This window comes from Oncorhynchus mykiss, chromosome 20 (assembly GCF_013265735.2).
Source record: "Oncorhynchus mykiss isolate Arlee chromosome 20, USDA_OmykA_1.1, whole genome shotgun sequence".
In the NCBI taxonomy this organism is placed as follows: domain Eukaryota; kingdom Metazoa; phylum Chordata; class Actinopteri; order Salmoniformes; family Salmonidae; genus Oncorhynchus; species Oncorhynchus mykiss.
The window spans coordinates 40,381,357-40,402,148 of record NC_048584.1 but is presented as its reverse complement, the minus strand read 5'-3'; the positions used below and the strand labels follow the sequence as shown (position 1 = coordinate 40,402,148).

General features: G+C 45.2%; 1 protein-coding gene across 5 annotated transcripts in view; it reads left to right on the top strand.

Annotated features, from left to right (window-relative positions):
* The first annotated feature begins 3,065 nt into the window (after window positions 1–3,065).
* The window catches only part of LOC110499553 (ribosome-binding protein 1), a 41,844-nt gene continuing 24,117 nt past the window's right edge, over window positions 3,066–20,792 (top strand). For 4 of the 5 annotated variants that reach the window (XM_036956342.1, XM_036956340.1, XM_036956338.1 and 1 more), the window contains exons 1-9: window positions 3,066–3,316; window positions 9,521–9,649; window positions 9,868–9,966; window positions 10,697–11,264; window positions 15,319–15,470; window positions 15,978–16,100; window positions 16,408–16,560; window positions 16,817–16,935; window positions 17,513–17,666. In XM_036956342.1, coding sequence (XP_036812237.1) covers window positions 9,548–9,649; window positions 9,868–9,966; window positions 10,697–11,264; window positions 15,319–15,470; window positions 15,978–16,100; window positions 16,408–16,560; window positions 16,817–16,935; window positions 17,513–17,666 — 1,470 coding nt within the window. In that variant the 5' untranslated portion in view covers window positions 3,066–3,316; window positions 9,521–9,547. Of the gene's footprint in view, window positions 3,317–3,866; window positions 4,069–9,520; window positions 9,650–9,867; window positions 9,967–10,696; window positions 11,265–15,318; window positions 15,471–15,977; window positions 16,101–16,407; window positions 16,561–16,816; window positions 16,936–17,512; window positions 17,667–20,792 lie in introns of those variants that run through there. The other variant, XM_036956339.1, reaches the window with a different exon arrangement.

Here is a 20,792-nt window from a genome sequence, read left to right as displayed (position 1 = left end):
ACTGAACGAAATGACGACCGCCCCGTAGCACTCACTTATGTCATCATGAAGTGCTATGAGAGACTGTCTAAGGGTCATATTACATCCACCTTGTCAGCCACCCTAGACCCACCTCAGTTTGCATACCGCCCCAACAGGTCCACAGAGGATGCAATCGCCATCACACTGCACACTTCCCTATCCAATCTGGACAAGAGGAATACCTATGTAAGAATGCTGTCATTGACTAAAGCTCAGCATTCAACACCATAGTACCCTCCAAGCTCATCATCAAGCTGGAGGCCCTGGGTCTCAACCCTGCCCTGTGCAATTGGGTCCTGGACTTTCTGACGGACCGCCCCTAGGTGGCGAAGGAATAACATCTCCACTTTGCTGACCCTCAACACTGGGGCCCCACAAGGGTGCATGCTCGGCCCTCTCCCGTACTCCCTGTTCACCCACAACTGCGTGGCCGTGCACGTCTCCAACTCAATCCTTAAGTTTGCAGATGACACAACAGTAGTGGGCTTGATTACCTACACGGACTACCAACAACGACGAGACAGCCTGCAGGGAGGAGGTGAGGGCAATAGGAGTGTGGTGTCAGGAAAATAACCTCTCACTCAATGTCAACAAAGCAAAGGAGACGATTGTGGACTTCAGGAAACAGCAGAGGGAGCACCCCCCTATCCACATCGAAGGGACAGCAGTGGAGAAGGTGGAAAGTTTTAAGTTCCTCGGCATACACATCACAGACAAACTGAAATGGTCCACCCACACAGACAGTGTGGTGAAGAAGGCACAACAGTGCCTCTTCAATCTCAGGAGGCTGAAGAAATTTGGCTTGTCACCCAAAACCCTGACAAACTTTTACAGATGCACAATAGAGAGCATCCTGTCGGGCTGTATCACCGCCTGGTACGGCACTTGCACCACCCTCAACCGCAAGGCTCTCCAGAGGGTGGTGCGGTCTGCACAACGCACCACCGGGTGCAAACTACCTGCCCTCCATGACACCTACAGCACCCGATGTCACAGGAAGGCCGAAAAGATCATCAAGGACAACATCCACCCGAGCCACTGCCTGTTCACACCACTACCATCCAGAAGGCGAGGTCAATACAGGTGTATCAAAGCTGGGATTGAGAGACTGAAAAACAGCTTCCATCTCAAAGCCATCAGACAGCTAAACAGCCATCACTAACTCAGAGAGGCTGCTGCCTACACTGAGACTCAATAACTGGCCACTTTAATAAATGGATCACTTGACACTTTAAACAATGCCACTTTAATAATATTTACATATCTTACATTACTCATATCATAAAAACAGTTGAAGTTGGAAGTTTACATACGCCCTTAGCCAATTACATTTAATCTCAGTTTTTCACAATTTCTGACATTTACTCCTAGTAAAAATTATATTTTAGGTCAGTTAGGATCACCACTTTATTTTAAGAATGTGAAATGTCAGAATACTAGTGGAGAAAATTATTTATTTCAGCTTTTATTTCTTTTATCACATTCCCAGTGGGTCAGAAGTTTACATACACTCAATTAGTATTTGGTAGCATTGCCTTAAAATGGTTTATCCTTGGGTCAAACGTTTTGGATAGCCTTCCACAAGCTTCCCACAATAAGTTGGGTGAATTTTGGCCCATTCCTCCTGACAGGGCTGGTGTAACAGAGTCAGGTTTGTAGGCCTCCTTGCTCACACAGGCTTTTATAGTTTTGCCCACAAATTGTCTACGGGATTGAGGTCAGGGCTTTGTGATGGCCACTTCCAATACCTTGACTTTGTTGTCCCTAAGCCATTTTGCCACAACTTTGGAAGTATGCTTGGGGTCATTGTCCATTTGGAGGACCCATTTGCGACCAAGCTTTAACTTCCTGACTGATGTCTTAAGATGTTGCTTCAATATATCCACATAATTTTCCTCTCATGATGCCATCTATTATGTGAAGTGCACCAGTCCCTCCTGCAGCAAAGCACCCCCACAACATGACGCTGCCACCTCCGTGCTTCACGGTTGGTATGGTGTTCTTCAGCTTGCAAGCCTCCCCCTTTTTCCTCCAAACATAACAATGGTTATTATAGCCAAACAGTTCTATTTTTGTTTCATCAGACCAGAGGACATTTCTCCAAAAAGTCTGATCTTTGTCCCCATGTGCAGTTTCAAACCGTAGTCTGACTTTTTTTATGGCGGTTTTGGAGCAGTGGCTTCTTCCTTGCTGAGCGGCCTTTCTGGTTATGTCGATTTAGGACTTGTTTTACTGTGGATATAGATACTTTTGTACCGGTTTCCTCCAGCATCTTCACAAGGTCCTTTGCTGTTGTTCTGGGATTGATTTGCACTTTTCACACCAAAGTACGTTCATCTCTAGTAGACAGAACGCATCTCCTTTCTGAGCGGTATGACGGCTGCGTGGTCCCATTTTTGTTATACTTGTGTACTATTGTTTGTACAGATGAATGTGGTACTTTCCGGCATTTGGAAATTGCTCCCAAGGATGAACCAGACTTGTGGAGATCTACAAAAAAATATATATATTTTGATTTTCCCATGATGTCAAGCAAAGAGGCACTGAGTTTGGAAGTAGGCCTTGAAATACATCCACAGGTCACGTTTTCTTTTTTTTACGTTTTTAAAATTCTATTCACCACTTCAAAATGACTTTCTCTGATCAGACATAGGCTACACAAAGAGACATAGGACTGTTTTATATTCCTATTCTCCATATAATTCAATGTCTGACTTGGATTTCTCCATCCTATTCTTTTGCCGCAGAGCAATTCTACACCTCCGGAGAGATCTTGAAACAGACGTGCATAGAGCTACCTTGACATTTTTCGATTTAAGTTGCGTCCACAAAGGGGCGTGAATATAATCAGTGACGACGATTCCTACATTCTCTCCGGTAGGTCCACCCGCCACATCTGTTGTAGTTTTAAGAACGAGTTTTGACTGCATAAACCATCCCAATTTAACTGGTATTTAAACTACAACTCCCAGAAGCACATTCCACAATAAAATACCGGTGACATTTTTGGTTACATGATCGAGTACATTCTAGCCAATTAGGAATCTTGTGGAATACCTATGTGGGACATGAGCCCAGCGCATAAAACTGGCCCGTTGTCCGGCGTCTCGCCAGCTCAAAGTGCCACGACTCAAATTGAAATAAATAGGAATCCCAGACTGAGAAAGAAAATTTGCGGAAATAGCGGCATATTTATCGCCAGATTGAAGGAAATTCCACAACAAAAACCCGAACTTCTTCAACCTCCTCCAAAAGTGGTGTAGTTACATCAGCTGATATATATATAAAAAAGAAGGTAGGAATTCTGAAGACCTCTGGAAAGCCAGAATTACTTGGTAATTTAGCTGACTAATGATGACTGTAAAGTTAGTTTTTTTTTAAACCTAGTTAGTTAACTGGCTTGTGATTTGTTGTTAGACCGCAGCAGACAGTTTAGCATTTTTGTAACAATACTGTAGTAGCTAAACTAATTTAACTAGTTATTAGACAAACTAGCAAGCCAGCTAGCGTGTTGTAACAACATAGTTAACGTTCATTCTCAACTCCTGAGATGTGATGTAACGTTAGTTAGCTAGTTAACGTTAACTTAGTTTCTTTTTTTTTTTAAATAGCAAACTTTATTTGCGATTTCCACAATGATGACACTTCTTCTTTTCCATTTCTCATGCTATGTCAAAAGATTGAGAAATTAGGTCACAGAATTTCACGACGACAATTTTAAAATACTTGCTGAATGCATAATAGTTGAGAAGTATTTCTCACGATATAATGCCGCGTCATGTTTTTTTTTGTTGAGCTGGGAGTCAGAGGGTGGGGGGGTAACCAGCCCCCCCTCAGTCGGTGCTCGGTCCAGGGAGGGAGAGAACCCCGTTGGAATGTCCAGACAGACCTGGGCGGAGCGCTGGGGTGTTGACATTATGCCAAGCACTTGTTAGTGAATATGGTTATTTGCATAGGCGATATTAAATGGACTGTAGGGAATGGAAGCGTTTCCGATGGAGTATCCTAATGGCAGAGAGAGTAGGAAGGATGGAAAGGAATGTGGAGGTATGTATTTGTTTTCCGTAACGACTGACGCTTTGTTCACACCGACAGCGTCATTGCATTTTGGTACACTAGAAGTACATTCATTTCAAATGAAATGCTGTGTGTACCTCGCAGCATTGTGTTGCAGTGCGTTCTGTGTCGTGCGTACGTTGGATTTGTCGAATTTATGCGTTAAACCGTATTCGTATACGGCTTGACAGAAATGGCAGCAGAAGGTGAATGTTGAACTTTTGTTGCACACACACATCCAGATGATGCTGCGTAATATTTTGCGTAATAATCTCTATCGGTGTGATCAAGGCGTGAGGTTTGCATTTTTCTCTGCATGCAGTGCTTGACGTGGACTGAAATAGGTTCCGGTACCCATTTTGGGTTCCGGTACTGTTTATATTTAAGTGCAGGAGCTCCACAATGCTTTTGAACATACAGTATATTTTATAAAAGGAACAGAAGCTCAAGCAGTAAAACATTTTTTATGGCGCTGGTAATCCGCTCTGGTGAGCGTCTGCTCAAAGTCAAGCACTGTCTGCAGGAAATACTTTTCTTCAGAAGTAGGTGGCACCAAAAAGCTTTGTTGCCTTTCCTTTATACATGCCTGTTTTTGAAGGATGACGTGCAAGTTAGAGGACCACACTGTTTGCTTTGTCTGTAACCTTGCTTCCTATTCCAAATGGAGAGGCTCTTAACTTGACTCACTCTTCCCCCTTGGGTAATTTGTCAACTGGTTAATTCCACCAAGCAGAAACTTAAGCCTATAAAAACATTGAGCAGTAACGCTATGTTAAGCTTGGTTGATAAAGAACGTTCAAGCATACTTCATCCATTTAATTTGCCAAGCTGGGTTTAGTTAATTCATCATTTTGCTGTCTGTAATAACTTGTCATTGACATGTAGCCCTCCGTATGTAGGGAATCCCAGATACTGGGACGATACATTTTGACTCTTGCTATTCAATCAGACGGCTTCTCCATATTCCAAGTGGATCCAACGTCGGTTTCTGATAAGAGTTGTTAATGTTTCCAACATTTAACAATTCCTTGTGTACCGAAGATGAAAACCATTGCAAGATCCTGTTCACCTGACCTGGCATTTTTTTTAATGCTAAAATACCCACCCCACTATATGCAGAGGGAATCCCACCCCACTATATGCAGAGGGAATTCACACGTGTTATCACAGCTGTGTACATACCGCCATAAGCAAACACCAATTTAGACAGCAAGAATCCTCTCACCCGGAATCAGACTTTTTTTTGGTCACGGTTGACTTTAACCAAGCCCATCTAAAACAAATGTTCCCAAAATATCACCTATCTGTATCCTGCCCCACAAGAGGTGGGGCAGGATTCTCTTGTGGGGCAGGATACACATTGGTGATATTTTGGGAAAATTTGTTTTAGATGGGCTTTGTTAAAGTCACCCGTGACAATGAAGACTGATTCATGATGAGAGGATTCTCACCCGGAATCACAAACATCTGTGACACATACAAAGCCTTCCCCCACTTTAGTCAATCAGATCACATCCCTCTGGTCATACTCCCCGCCTACGAGCAGCAATGGAGATATCGGTACAAATATGAACCCTGATGACTTGGTGGCGTGGGACGCACACAAGGCAAGCAGGTACGAACTCCGCAAATCCATTAGGGATGCAAAAAGACCAGACTCAACTTGAATTAATGTTTGACAACTCAGACTTGTAGCAAAGACTACAGACTACAAAGGCAAATCTAGCTGTGCAGTGCCCACCGACGCCTCCCTCCCAGATGAGCTGAACACATGCTATGCTCGCTTTGGGGGCAGACAATACCGAGCCATCCAGGAGGACTCTCGCTGTTCCGGACGACCAGGTGCTTTCGCTCTTCGAGGTTGACATTAGGAATACTCTTTAGTGAAAACTCACAAAGCTGCCAGCCAAGATGGCATCCCTGGCCGTGTCCTCAGTGTTTGCTGACCAACTGGCGGGCGTCTTATTGAACATCTTCAACCTGTCCCTGTCTTAAGCTGTAGCCCCTACCTGCTTTAAGGTGGGGATTGACAATCACCCCATCGCGCTCACCTCCGTCATCATGGAGTTGGTCATGGCCCACATCAAGGCCAGTATCCTAGGCACACTGGACCCAATTCAATTTGCCTACCGCTCTAACAGATCCACTGAATATGCCATTTCAATCGCTATTCACACAAGGAACACCTATGTGAGAATGCTGTTCATTGACTACAGTTTAGCATTCAACACTATTGTTCCCTCTACGCTAGACACCAAGCTCAGAGCCCTAAGTCTGGACAACACCCTCTGACACTGGATCCTGTACTTCCTGACGGGCAGACCACAGACTGTGGCTTGACACAAGCCATCAAGACTGCTGAACACTTGAACTGGACTGACCACCTGCTCTGATTCTCTGCACCTTAGCACTCACCCACACACACATACATTCACCCACACAGACATCCACACAGACATACATTCATGCTACAACTGCTGCTACCAGTCTCCTTATTAAATTCGGAAAGTATTCAGACCCATTGACTTTTTCCACATTTTGTTGCGTTACAGCCTTATTCTAAAATGTATGATGGGTAAAAAAAACAAATTTAATCAATCTACACAATACCCCATAATGACAAAGCAAAAACAGGTTTTTAGAAATTTTAGCAAATGTATTAAAAAAAATAATTAAAGAATGGATCACATTTTAAAAAAAAAAATTACATTTATTTCACCTTTTATTTAACCAGGTAGGCCAGTTAAGAACAAGTTCTCATTTACAACTGCGACCTGGTCAAGATGAAGCAAAGCAGTGCGACACAAACAACAACAGAGTTACACATGGACTAGACAAACATAGTAATATGTATATACAGTGAGTGAAAATGAGGTAAGATAAGGGAGGTAAGGCAATAAATAGGCCATAATGGTGAAATAATTACAATTTAGCAATTAAACACTGGAGTGATAAATGTGCAGAAGATGAATGTGCAAGTAGAGATACTGGGGTGCAGAGTAGGGGGAAAAGTAACGGTATGGGGGATGAGGTAGTTGGATGCGCTATTTACAGATGGGCTATGTACAGGTGCAGTGAGCTGCTCTGACAGCTCCAGTCATTGGCAGCAGAGAACTGGAAGGAAATGAGGGCAAAGGAGGAATTGGCTTTGGGGATGACCAGTGAAATATACCTGCTGGATCGCGTGCTACGGGTGGGTGCTGCTATGGTGACCAGTGAGCTGAGATCAGGCGGGGCTTTACCTAGCTGAGACTTATAGATGACCTGTTGCCAGTGGGTTTGGCGACGAATATGAAGCCAGGGCGGGTGGTAAGGTGACAAAATGGTTGGCACTGTGATAGACTGCATCCAATTTGCTGAGTAAAGGGTTGGTTATTTTGGAAATGCCATCGCCGAAGTCGAGGATCAGTAGGATGGTCAGTTTTACGAGGGTATATTGGGTTTGGCAGCGTGAGTGAAGGAGGCTTTGTTGCGAAATAGGAAGCCGGTTCTAGATTTAATTTTGGATTGGAGATGCTTAATGTGAGTCTGGAAGGAGAGTTTACAATCTAACCAGACACCTAGGTATTTGTAGTTGTCCACATATTCTAAGTCAGACCGCCCGGAGTAGTGATGCTGGACAGGCGGGCAGGTGCGGGCAGCGATCGGTTGAAAAGCATGCATTTAGTTTTACTAGCGTTTAAGAGCAGGGTAGGATGGATATTGGTCTGTAACAGTTTGGGTCTAGAGTGTCTCCCCCTTTGACGAGGGGGATGACCGCGGCAGCTTTCCAATCTATGGGAATCTCAGATGATACGAAAGAGAGGTTGAACAGGCTAGTAATAGGGGTTGCAACAATTGCGGCAGATCATTTTAGAAAGAGGGTCCAGATTGTCTAGCCTGGCTGATTTTGTAGGGGTCCAGATTTTGCAGCTCTTTCAGAACATTAGCTATTTGGTTTTGGGTGCAGGAGAAATGGGGGAGGCTTGGGTGAGTTGCTGTGGGGGGGTGCAGGACAGTTGACCGGGGTAGGGGTAGCCAGGTGGAAAGCATGGCCAGCCTTAGAATTACAATAAGCATTTTTCTCAAATATCATGGATTTATCGGTGGTGACAGTGTTTCTTAGCCCCGGTGCAGTGGGCAGCTGGGAGGAGGTGTTCTTATTCTCCATGGACTTTTCAGTGTCCAATAACTTTTTTGAGTTTGTGTTACAGGATGCAAATTTCTGTTTGAAAATGTTAGCCTTAGCTTTCCTAACTGCTTATGTGTATTGGTTCCCAACTTCCCTGAAAAGTTGCATATCACAGGGGTTATTTGATGCTAATGCAGAACGCCACAGGATGTTTTTTGTTTTTGCTGTTCAAGGGCAGACAGGTCTGGAGTGAACCAAGGGCTATATCTGTTCCTGGTTAAAAAAAAAAATGTAATGGGGCATGCCTATTTAAGATGGTGAGGAAAGCACTTTTAAAGAATAACCAGGCATCCTCTACTGACGGGATGAGGTCAATATCCTTCCAGGATACCCGGGCCAGGTCGATTAGAAAGGCCTTCTCGCTGAAGTGTTTTAAGGAGCGTTTGACAGTGATGAGAGGTGGTCGTTTGACCGCAGACCCGTTACGGATGCAGGCAATGAGGCAGTGATCGCTGAGATCTTGGTTGAAGACAGCAGAGGTGTATTTGGAGGGCAAGTTGGTTGGGATGATATCTATGATGGTGCTCGTGCTTACGTATTTGGGGTTGTACCTGTACCAGATTGTCTAGCCTGGCTGATTTGTTGGTATTCAGACCCTTTACTCAGTACTTTGTTTAAGCACCTTTGGCAGTGATTACAGCCTTGAGTCTTGGGTGTTACTCTACAAGCTTGGCACACCTGTATTTGGGGTGTTTATAACATTCTTCTCTTCTCAAGCTTTGTCAAGTTTGATGGGGAACGTCGCTGCACAGCTATTTTCAGGTCACTCCAGAGATGTTTGATCGGGTTCGTCCGCACTCTGGCTGGGCCACTCAAGGACATTGAGACTCGTTCCGAAGCCACTCCTGAGTTGTCTTGGCTGTGTGCTTAGGGTTGTTGTCCTGTTGGAAGGTGAACCTTCACCCCAGTCTGAGGTCCTGAGCGCTCTGGAGCAGGTTTTCATCAAGGATCTCTCTGTACTTTGCTCTGTTCCTCTTTCCCTCAATCCTGACTAGTCTCCCAGTCCACTGAAAAACACAGCGTGATGCTCCACCTGAGCTCAATTTCGAGTCTCGTAGCAAAGGGTCTGAATACTTATTTACATAAGGTATTTCTGTTTTATATTTGTAATAGATTTGCAAACATTTCTTTTTAGAGTCTTTGGTATAACTCGACCAGAGATTGAACCCCCCCCCAACATTCCAATCTCAGGGTGGACACACTAACCACCAAGGCCACTGGTTAAATAAAGGTTAAATACAATTATGTTTTTCTCCTCCATCCATCCAACAGGACAGCTAACCTGTCATAGTGGTCATCATGGATCTATATGACCCTCAGACGCTAGGCATCATGGTATTTGGAGGCTTCATGGTCATCTCAGCCCTCGGTATCGTTCTGGTCTCCACCTTCTCCATGAAGGTAGCCTAACTGTTGTTGTTAATGTAATAATGTATGCCATTTTAGCCTACGCTTTATCCAAAGTGACTTATTCATGCATGCATAATTTATTTTTATGGGTGGTCCCAACGGGAATCGAACCCACAACATTGCAAGCATCATTCTCTACCAACTGAGCCACGTTGTTGGGGTGATAATGTCTAAATGTGAACTGTTACGTTGTCTCCTTCTCCGTGAAGGAGACTTCCTATGAGGAGGCCTTGGCCAAGCAGCGCAGAGAGCAGGGTAAGACGGCGCCGCTGGGACAGCTGACCAAGAAGGACAAGAAGAAGGAGAAGGTAAGATGAGCTCAAATGAACCTCTACCTAAATGTTACTCTAGCTCTGTGTGTGTTGCCCCAGTATCTGTGTGTTAGAGACGTCGACGAGGAGTATGACATGCCTGCTCTAACACCCAGGAAGCGCCAAATTCAAACTCCCACTAGACGGCTCTGCAAGTGTTAATGTCAAAATATGTTGGGTTTTTTTTACTCCCCAAATATTGAGTTTCGCTGAGCGTCTATTTTTATTTACTGCTGTTACTACCGGGACATATTTCCAAAAAATAAAAATAATGTAGAAGCAAGTTCGGCAGCTCCAATGTAAATGACTCATTACTGTTGATCACTGATCTGAAGTCCAACCGCTCAATTGTGTCAATAGCACCTCCTTGTGGCTGCCGGGGTTCATGCTACTCCACTGCTTATAAAACTAAAAGTTAATGATGTGTCAAATTAATGATCTTCAGCTCAGGACTCCAGCTGTGTATTTGTTTTGCTAACTTTGCTAGCTAAGGTGGCTAGATGTCAAGATCAATCTTCTTGGTTATAGCAGAGACATTCAACCCCCTGCTGTATGAAGATCTACTTATTTTTTATTTTTTTAAAGTAGCGCATCTTGTGTGTACTTTCGGTAATACCTTCTACCCCAGTATGCTACAGAAACTGTATGACGGTATGAACATCTGTGTTTGACATTGTGATTTGTATAAAACATGTTCTAAATTAAATCTATTCTTATTATCATTAAGGCGTCTGAGAAGAAGAACCGGGGTAAGAAGGAACACAAGCCCAATGGGAAGCTTCCAGAATTAGACCTAGAGGATATCACAGTGGCCGAGCCTGAACTAGCCCCAGAACCAGTTTCTGCCCCTGCTCCCAAACCTGCCCCTAAGCCTACCCCTGCTCCCGAATCAACCCTTGCTCCCAAACCTGCCCCTGAACCTACCTCTACCCCTGCTCCCGAACCAACCCCTGCTCCAGCTCCCCCCGCTGTAGAGGCCTCCCCTGCTCCAAAGAAGAAGAAAGAGAAGAAGATGATGGCTAAGGTTGAGCCAGCCCTGGCTGCTCCTGCCCCAGCCCCCATGGCCCCCTCCAAGCCCACCCCAGCCCCCATGGCCCCCTCCAAGCCCGCCCCTGCCGCAGCAGCCCCCATCGCCCCCTCCAAGCCTGCCCCAGTCTTGGAGGCTGTCACCAAGGAGGTCCCTGTGATGGCAGTGCCCCCGGTGGGCTCCCAGAGGACTGCAGCCAAGGCTCAGGAGACCAAGGCACATGACCTTTCCAAGAAGAAGACGTCCTCCAAGAAGAAGACTGAGTCTGGTAAGGAAGTTTGCCTTTTTTCAATCATTTTACATCCTAGTTATTATGTCCGATAACTAGAGCAGCACAACTGTTGATAATACAGCATGTGTAGGTTCCATTTCTAACTCGTAGGCTATTGGATTAAGATAAATATTTTTTTAATTTTTGGAATGGATTGGAAATGAAATATTATTTATTTACTCTAAATTGTTAGTGTTTATCCTGGATTATAAACTGGGTGGTTCGAGCAGTCTAATTGTTTAAAGTCTTCATGTATAGTAAATAAAACATTTTTACATTTTTTATAGTTTAGTCTGGAAATGAGAAAGTTGCAAATGTCTTTCGGATTGGATGTTAAACGGGTGTCCTGACTCGTTGGTCACTAAACGATCCCATGGCACTTATCGTAAGAGTAGGGGTGTTAATTCCGGTGTCCTGGCTATGTTCCCAAGCTGGCCCTCATACCATCATGACCACCTAATCATCCCCAATTTACAATTGGCTCATTCATCCCCCTCCTCTCCCCTGTAACTATTCCCCAGGTCGTTGCTGTAAATGAATGTGTTCTCAGTCAACTTACCTGGTAAAATAAGGGTTAAATACCAAAAAATTTAAATAAATAGTATGGTCTGTTCAGGTCTGTAAGTTGTACATTTCAAGATACCATTCTTCCTTCTTTGGGTCATGTGTGAGAGACAGACATATGGACAGTCAGTCAGATGGACACCGGGATTGAGGTAACTGCTAGCCAGGATGTTACAAAATATCTCTTTGTTTCAACGGATGAACATGGTCGTCTAGGCAGGAACTACTTTAGCTATAACACAAGCACTACTGTAGTACTCCTCCCATGGGGCTTTTCCTTCTAGACTTACCCCCACACCAGGGTGTCATCAGTGTTTTATGTTAACGTCAGCTCTGGCAGGATTGTCTTTCCATCAGGAGGGTGACACGAATGACTTGTGACGAGCAGAATCAACTCTGTCATTCAAGGCGGTTACTTTGTGAGAAGTTACAATTCTGTTAGGCATTGCTATGTAAAAGCAGAGGGTTATAGAACAAAGCAGGAGCAATGCGTTAGCTAGATAATTTCTCTAAATATTCTGAAATAACATTTTATTTTTGTAGAAATATATAAGCTTGAAATGGGCGTGGTCTAATTGACTGAACAACCAAAAAAACACACATCTAAGTTTAGATTTCTTAATGAAACTGAAAATCAACAGTTTATTTCTGGCTTTATCAAAGTTAGCTGGCTAACTCATTGATCCTGTTTTGTAGTATACCCCTCTGGTCCGCTGGAGCCATGGCCCAGTGAGACACTGGTGCCGGCCCATGTAGATGGAAACAGAAAGGTCTGAGCCTTTTGGCTAAAGCACTGGGGTAACTCCTCTGTAAATGTGCCACTACTGCAACGATGACAAACTGTCTGAGGCATGTGTGTGTGTGCGCCCTTGTGCACAGCACTGGCCCCGTTGTCAGTTGACACAGCCTCTCAGTAACCCAGATAGTAGGCTGTTTCTCTGGTTTCCAGAGGGCTGTCTCTGTCCGGTGCCACTCTACCTCAACGACCACTCAGCCTGGGGTACAGCTGCCCAGTTCCCACCCCTGCCATGGGAGTTTGGGAGTTTACAAACAGCCTTCAGATCAAATCAAACTTTATTTGCCACACGCGCCGAATACAGCAAGTGTAGACTTTACAGTGAAATGCTGACTAACAAGCCCTTAACAGTGCAGTTCAAGAAGAAGATAATATTTACCAAGTTGGCTAAAATAGAAAGTAATAATAAAAAGTAACACAATAAGAAAACAATAACGAGGCTATATACAGGGGGCACTGGTACCGAGGCAGTGGGTACAGGTACAGGCTAGTTGAGGTAATCTGTACATGTAGGTGGGGGCGAAGTGACTATGCATAGGTAACACACATACAGTGAGTAGCAGCAGTGTACAAGAGGGGGGAGGGTCAATGTAAATTGTCCGGTAGAGATTTTTATGAATTGGTCAGCAGTCTTATGGCTTGGGGGTAGAAGCTGTTGAGGAGCCTTTTGGTCCTAGACTTGGTGCTCCAGTACCGCTTGCCGTGCGGTAGCAGTGCGATTGAGATTGTGTCATCTGTTGGGGCGGTATGCGAATTGGAGTGGGTCTAGGTTGTCCGGGATGCTGTTGATGTGAGCCCTGACCAGCCTTTCCAAGCACTTCATGGCTACCGACGTGAGTGCCATGGGGTGGTAATCATTTAGGCAGGTTACCTTCGCTTCCTTGGGCACATGTAGGTATTACGGACTCGATCAGGAAGAGGTTGAAAATGTCAGTGAAGACACTTGACAGTTGGTCCGCGCATGCTTTGAGTACACGTCCTGGTAATCTGTCATGCCCAGCGGCTTTGAATGTTGACCTGTTTTTTAAATGTTTTGTTCACATCAGCTACCAAGAGCGTTATCACACAGCCATCCAGAACAGCTGGTGCGCTCATGCATGCTTCAGTGTTGCTTGCCTCGAAGTGAGCATAAAAGGCATTTAGCTCGTCTGGTAGGCTCGCGTCACTGGGCAGCTTGCGTCTGGGTTTCCCTTTGTAGTCCGTAATAGTTTTCAAGCCCTGTCACATCCGATGAGCGTCAGAGCCGGTGTAGTAGGATTCAATCTTAATCCTGTATTGATGCTTTGCTTGTTTGATCGTTCGTCGGAGGGCATAGCAGGATTTCTTAGAAGTGTCCGAATTAGTCTCCTGCTCCTTGAAAGCGGCATCTCTAGTCTTTAGCTCGATGCGGATGTTAACTGTAATCCATGGCTTCTGGTTGGGATATGTACGTACAGTCACTGTTGGGACGACGTCATCGATGCACTTAGTCATCGGCTTCATTAATGAGGTGGTGTGTTCCTCAATGCCATTGGATGATTCCCGGAACATATTCCAATCTGTGCTAGCAAAACAGTCCTGTAGTGTAGCATCTGAGTCATCTGACTTTTATCTTTAACATTCCACAGAGACAACTTAGTTCTGTAAAATATCAGTCAAACTGAATAAAATACCTAGGGCTGCCCACTAGTGCTGTGAAGGCAATGGAATTATGGATGACGGTTATTGATGAGACAAATGGCAGAGGTCACACTTATAATCCTTGAGTGGATACGGTGCTGTTGCCGGGAGGGAGGCATTGCCTAGGTAACCAAAGACTTGTTTGCTGCAACACCTTGCATGTGTCAGCAAGGAGCAACAAAGTCAGTTTCATCACGTTGTAAAGAGTCCATGTTACCCCGGAAACAGGTCAACTGCTTGAATGCACGGCCGACTCGTCTTCAGTCAGCTCCTTTCTTTTTTATAAACAGTTATGACAGTTAATTTATTTTAATGATGATCTTCATCCATAATTGTCATTACAAGATTATACAGTAATTGTGCCTACTGCCTAACGCAGATCTATCCTGCAGGAAGTGCATGAAGTTCCCTCCCCTGTTACTTAGTCTGCAGGAAGTTCCCTCCCCTGTTACTTAGTCTGCAGGCAGTGCATGAAGTTCCCTCCCCTGTTACTTAATCTGCAGGAAGTGCAGGAAGTTCCCTCCCCTGTTACTTAGCCTGCAGGAAGTTCTCTCCCCTGTTACTTAGCCTGCAGGCAGTGCAGGAAGTTCCGTCACCTGTTACTTAGTCTGCAGGAAGTTCCCTCACCTGTTACTTAGCCTGCAGGAAGGTCCCTCACCTTTTACTAACCCAGCTCTAGTCTGCCGGCAGTGTGAGAACCCAAACTCTTAACGAAGGCAGACCTATCGAAGACAGTAGGATTATTCCACATGACCTTTCACCCCTCACCTTACCAGGGACACCTTGGTGAGACCTTTTCCCAGGAGGGAAATGGGGAATGATGTGTTTTATGTCAGGTCTGTCTTCGTTGTTTGATGACGTACTGTGTGTTTTCATTGGTGTAATGGTATGTGATCATGTTTCCCTCTCCTTAGCTATAGCAGCTGACTTGTAAGAACATTTGTCCCCTTTTTTCTCTTTCTCCCTCTTTTTCTCGCTCCCCCCCCCCCCCCCCCCCCCCCCTTCTCTCTTTTGCGCTCTCTTGCTCTGTAGTGTTGGACTCTGGTTTGGATTCCCCCCTGTTCCTGCCCTACAAGGCCCTGGTCTCTACTGTTAGCAGTATGGTCTTCAGTCAGGGAGAGGCCCAGCGCCTCCTAGAGATCCTCTCTGACAAGGCTGGCATCAGACAAGACACCTGGCACGTGGTAGGACCTTGGGTGGGGTGGGAGATACCACTGAGGGGTGATTATATTACCCAGAATGGGATGGGAGATACCACTGTGGGGTTGAAGGGGGGGGGGGGGGTTGAATAATGTCAGGCTTGGCGTGGCGGGTAGGGAATTCGTCAGGGCACATGGTACAATCCGATTGGGACTCGGAGACGTAATTCGAAGGGGTTGGAGCGAGGGTGGCTTGGGACGGGACAAACCACTGTGAGTGGTGGTGACAGACCCACATTGTCGGCGGCAGGTAGCCTAACAGTTAAGAGCGTTGGGACAATAACCGAAAGGTTGCTGGTTCGAATCCATGAGCTGACTAGATTAAAAATCTGTCTGTACCCTTGAGCAAGGCATTTAACCCTAGTTGTTCCTGTTAGTCGCTCTGGATAAGAGCGTCTGCTAAATGACTAAAATACTGTTTAAATGCATGGGGGGGGTCAGACTCAGACACACTACAGATGCTGATGTTTATGGTGTGTGTGTGGTAATCAGGCTACTCAGAAGGGCGACCCAGTGGCTGTGATGAAGAAACAGTTGGAGGAGAATCAGAAACAACTCGCTACTCAGCAGGAGGATGCCTCTGCAGCCAAAAACAGACTCCGGGAACTCAGCAGGGTAACACACACACACCGACACCGACACACACACACACACACACACACACACACACTGAGCAAGAGGACACCACAATAGCCAAGAACAGATTCTGAGAACTCAGCAGGGTAACAGACGTACACAAATGTAAAACACACGTTGAGAATATCTCTCAAAGACCACTTATTAACCACATACAATAGTGTTACATACATGAATGTGTTGGACCATTGTTTACCTCGGTCTTTCTCTAGGTCGCTCTAGGAGCTCCCTGTCTCTAGGAGCTGTCTGATGGTGTGGTGTGTGTGTCGCTCTCTGCTCGCTATAGGAACTCTCTGCTGAGAAGTCCAAGGTGGCCAGTGTGGAGACCAGGCTGAGTTCCCAGCTCTCATCCAGGGAGCAGGAGATGATCGCCCTCCAGGCTCGTATGCAGGCCTCCTACCAGGACCACGTAGCCCAGACACAGAAACTCAACGCCAAGGTACTAATGTACATGAGAATAGTAGAATACAGGCCTCCTACCAAGACAGTCTGTCCCTGTCGGCCTCTGTCCCTGTCGGCCTCTGTCCCTGTCGGCCTCTGTCCCTGTTCGGCCTCTGTCCCTGTTCGGCCTCTGTCCCTGTCGGCCTTTGCCTTTCTCTCAATTGAATTAAATGTGCTTTATTGCATTTAAATGAATTATGCTAAGATTGCCAGAGCATTCAAAAACTAAGTCAAATTGTTAAATCCCCTCTCAGGTCCTCAGTCTTCAGGAGCAGTTGGAGTCTGGTCCCACGGCTCAGCTGGCTCGTCTGCAGCAGGAGAACTCTATTCTCAGAGACGCCCTGAACCAGGCCACAAGCCAGGCAGAGAGCAAGTAGGTCTCTGCTTCTACCCTAACCCCTGAACCCTAACCCCTGAACTAGGCCATCAGCCAGGCAGCAAATAGGTGGCTCCTCCTGTTCTTTGTCCCAGCCCCTAAACGTTTTAGTATTTTCCACTAAGAAGAAAACATTTTGAGAATAAACCATAATCTGTTGTTTTGAGAGTGCAAATGGAACTGCAGATCAAATACATTATGGTCTAGGATTACTGCGCCGTGAGGTTGTTCTACTGCGCCGTGAGGTTGTTCTACTGCGCCGTGAGGTTGTTCTACTGCGCCGTGAGGTTGTTCTACTGCGGCGTGAGGTTGTTCTACTGCGGCGTGAGGTTGTTCTACTGCGGCGTGAGGTTGTTCTACTGCGAAGCCCACGGCGTGAAAAACAAAACAATACCCGCACTTGTCTTTTCCTAATATCATTGATTTTGGTGATAACTACGTTGAGGGAAAATGTACTTGCTACAGCTGTGTGGTTGTTTCCTCTAGATATATTTTAGATGAATACATTTAACTGTAAGTTGATCTGGATAAGAGCATCTGCTAGAGGACTCAAAATGTAAATGTCTCTCCTCAGACAGAATGCAGAGCTGGCCAAGCTGAGACAGGATTGTGCCAAACTGACCAAGGAGCTGGGGGAGAAGAGTGTGAGCCTTCAGACTGATGAGGTCATCAGGACTGGACTGGAGGCTAAGGTGTCTTCTGTAGAGAAACAATTGTCTTCCCTACAGGTAAGACTGGAGCGCGCGCACACACACACACACACACACACACACACACACACACACACACACACACACACACACACACACACACACACGGTCAGAATGATGACTACATCTGGAGAGTGGGCTGGAGGCTGCCAGTTTGCTGATAGCCTTGCCTGGTCTTACCTACTGGCTGCCCCCCCCCACACACACTCTCATTTTATCATCATATTGTCATCAAAGGTATCTGTCTCTTAACCCTTATCTACTGGCTGGTTCCTCCCTCTAAACCCATATCTATTGGCTGGTTCCTCCCTCTAAACCCTTATCTATTGGCTGGTTCCTCCCTCTAAACCCATATCTATTGGTCCCCTTCACCCCTGTAAAGTGCCAGTGATGGGGGCTGGATCTCAGATGGGTTTGTAATCACAGAGCTGTGTGTTGGACTGGAATGCAACCACACAATAATGGGGCTGGCTGCTGGCTGTAAGGGAATGCTTTTCTCTCTCCGCACCAGATGGAATGTGTGCTACGTGCCCAAGCAAGGCAGTACTTCATTCTGCATATGCTGTCTGTAAAATGGCCGCCATCTAGTCTAACTAAGTCTGATGTACAGTATACAGTCTGCTATATGGAATCTACTATGGTTACTGCTACTACTACGGTTACTACATGGGGTCAATTTCACACCATATGTATTGAATTCAAAATAAAAAAAATAATCGTGAGCATAAAAAAATATAGTTGAGAATCTAAACATATTTTTGAGGACGGGTGAAATAATGGCTGTTGAAATCAAAAACCAAACGATTGAAAGCAAGATGTAGAGAATTGTAAACAAAAAAATAAGACATCAAAAAGCAAAACCCCAAGTCTTTTTAAGCAAATAATTTTCAAGCGAGCGCAAAACTCTGACGTCAAATTATAAAAAAAAAACATTTGAAAACGAATGCAAAAAACAATCCTATTGAATACATTTTGCTCTTGCCTGCATGTATTACCTTTAGCTTTCACTACCAGTCCTTTTGATTGAGAGTTTTGGCCTTATTTTTCCGTGGAGGGCGGGCTTTAGAGGGAGGAGTAGACAAAGAGTCTCCATTGGTCCGCTAGTTTTGGAGTGACGGTTCGTCTTAACCCAATCAATGAACATGATAGACAGTTTTTTTTATTTTTTATATAGCCTACTTAAGTAGACGGTCTGACGTCACCATTGCGCGCCACATGGCAAACCAGTTACCACAACAGGTAATTCATGTGTTTACCTATGTAGTTAGAAGGGTCAGGGCCAGTGACACATCAAATCATTGATTGGCTTAAGCCAAACCGTCACTCCTAAACTAGCGGACCAATGGAGACTCATTGTCTTCGCCTCCCTCTAAACCCCTCTATAGTCTACTTGGTAAATAAGAAAAATATTTACCAAGTAGGCTATAATAAAAAGTAACACAACAACGAGGCTATGTACAGGGGGCACCTGTACCGAGTCAGTGTGGGGGTGTACAGGTTTTGAGGTCATTTGTACATGTAGGTGGGGGTGAAGTGACTGTACATAGATAAAGAGTAGCCGCAGTGTACAAAGGGAGGGGGGGGGGGGGGGTCCCGTGGTGATTTTCTTTATTGTTCAGCAGTCTTATAGCTTGGGGGGGGGGGGGGGGTCGACGCTGTTGAGACCTTTGGTCTTAGACTTGGCGCTCCGGTACCGCTTGCCGTGCATTAGAGAAAACAGTCTAACTTGGGTGACTGGAGTCTCTGACAATTTTATGGGCTTTCCTCTGGCACCGCCTAGTATAAACAGTTGAAGTCGGAAGTTTACATACACTTAGGTTTGGGGTCATTAAAACTTGTTTTTCAACCACTCTGCAAACTTCTTGTTAACAAGCTTTAGTTTTTGGCAAGTCGGTTAGGACATCTACTTTGCATGACACAAGTCATTTTTCCAACAATTTGTTTACAGACAGATTATTTAATTTATAATTCACTGTATCACAATTCCAATGGTCAGAAGTTTTACATACACTAAGTTGACTGTGCCGTTAAACAGCTTGGAAAATTCCAGAAAATGTCATAGCTCAATCTCAACGCTGTGCGTTTCAGGGAAGACATCCTCCTCCCTCATGTGGTACCCTTCCTGCAGGCTCATCCTGACACGACCCTCCAGCATGACAATGCCACCAGCCATACTGCTCGTTCTGTGCGTGATAGGCTAATTTACATAATTTGAGTCAATTGGAGGTGTACCTGTGGATGTACTTCAAGGCTTACCTTCAAACTCAGTGCCTCTGCTTGACATCATGAGAAAATCAAAAGAAATCATCCAAGACCTCAGGAACAAAAATTGTAGACCTCAAAGTCTGGTTCATCCTTGGGAGCAATTTTCAAACACCTGAAGGTACCACGTTCATCTGTACAAACAATATTACGCAAGTATAAACACCATGGGACCATGCAGCCGTCATACCGCTCAGGAAGGAGATGCGTTCTGTCTCCTAGAGATGAACGTACTTTGGTGGTAAAAGTGCAAATCAATCCCAGAACAACAGCAAAGGACCTTGTGAAGATGCTGGAGGAAACCGGTACAAAGGTATCTATATCCACAGTAAAACGAGTCCTGTATCGACATAAACTGAAAGGCTGCTCAGCAAGGAAGAAGCCACTGCTCCAAAACTGCCATAAAAAAGCCAGACTATGGTTTGCAACTGCACATGGGGACAAAGATCATACTTTTTGGAGAAAAGTCCTGTCGTCTGATGAAACAAAAATATAACTATTTGGCTATAATGACCATTATGTTTGGAGGAAAAAGGGGGATGCTTGCAAGCCGAAGAACACCACCCCAACCGTGAAGCACGGGGATGGCCGCATCATATTGTGGGGGTGCTTTGCTGCAGGGACTTGTGCACTTCACAAAATAGATGGCATCATGAGGGCAGGAACATTGTTGCTTCAATATATCCACATCTCAAGACAAAGCTTGGTTGCAAATAGGTTATCCAAATGGACAATACTGGCATACTTCCAAAGTTGTGTCAAAATGGCTTAAGGACAACATAGTCAAGGTATTGGAGTGGCCATCACAAAGCCCTGACCTCAATCATATCAATCATATCATTTGTGGGCAGAACTGAAAAAGCGGTTGCAAGCAAGGAGGCC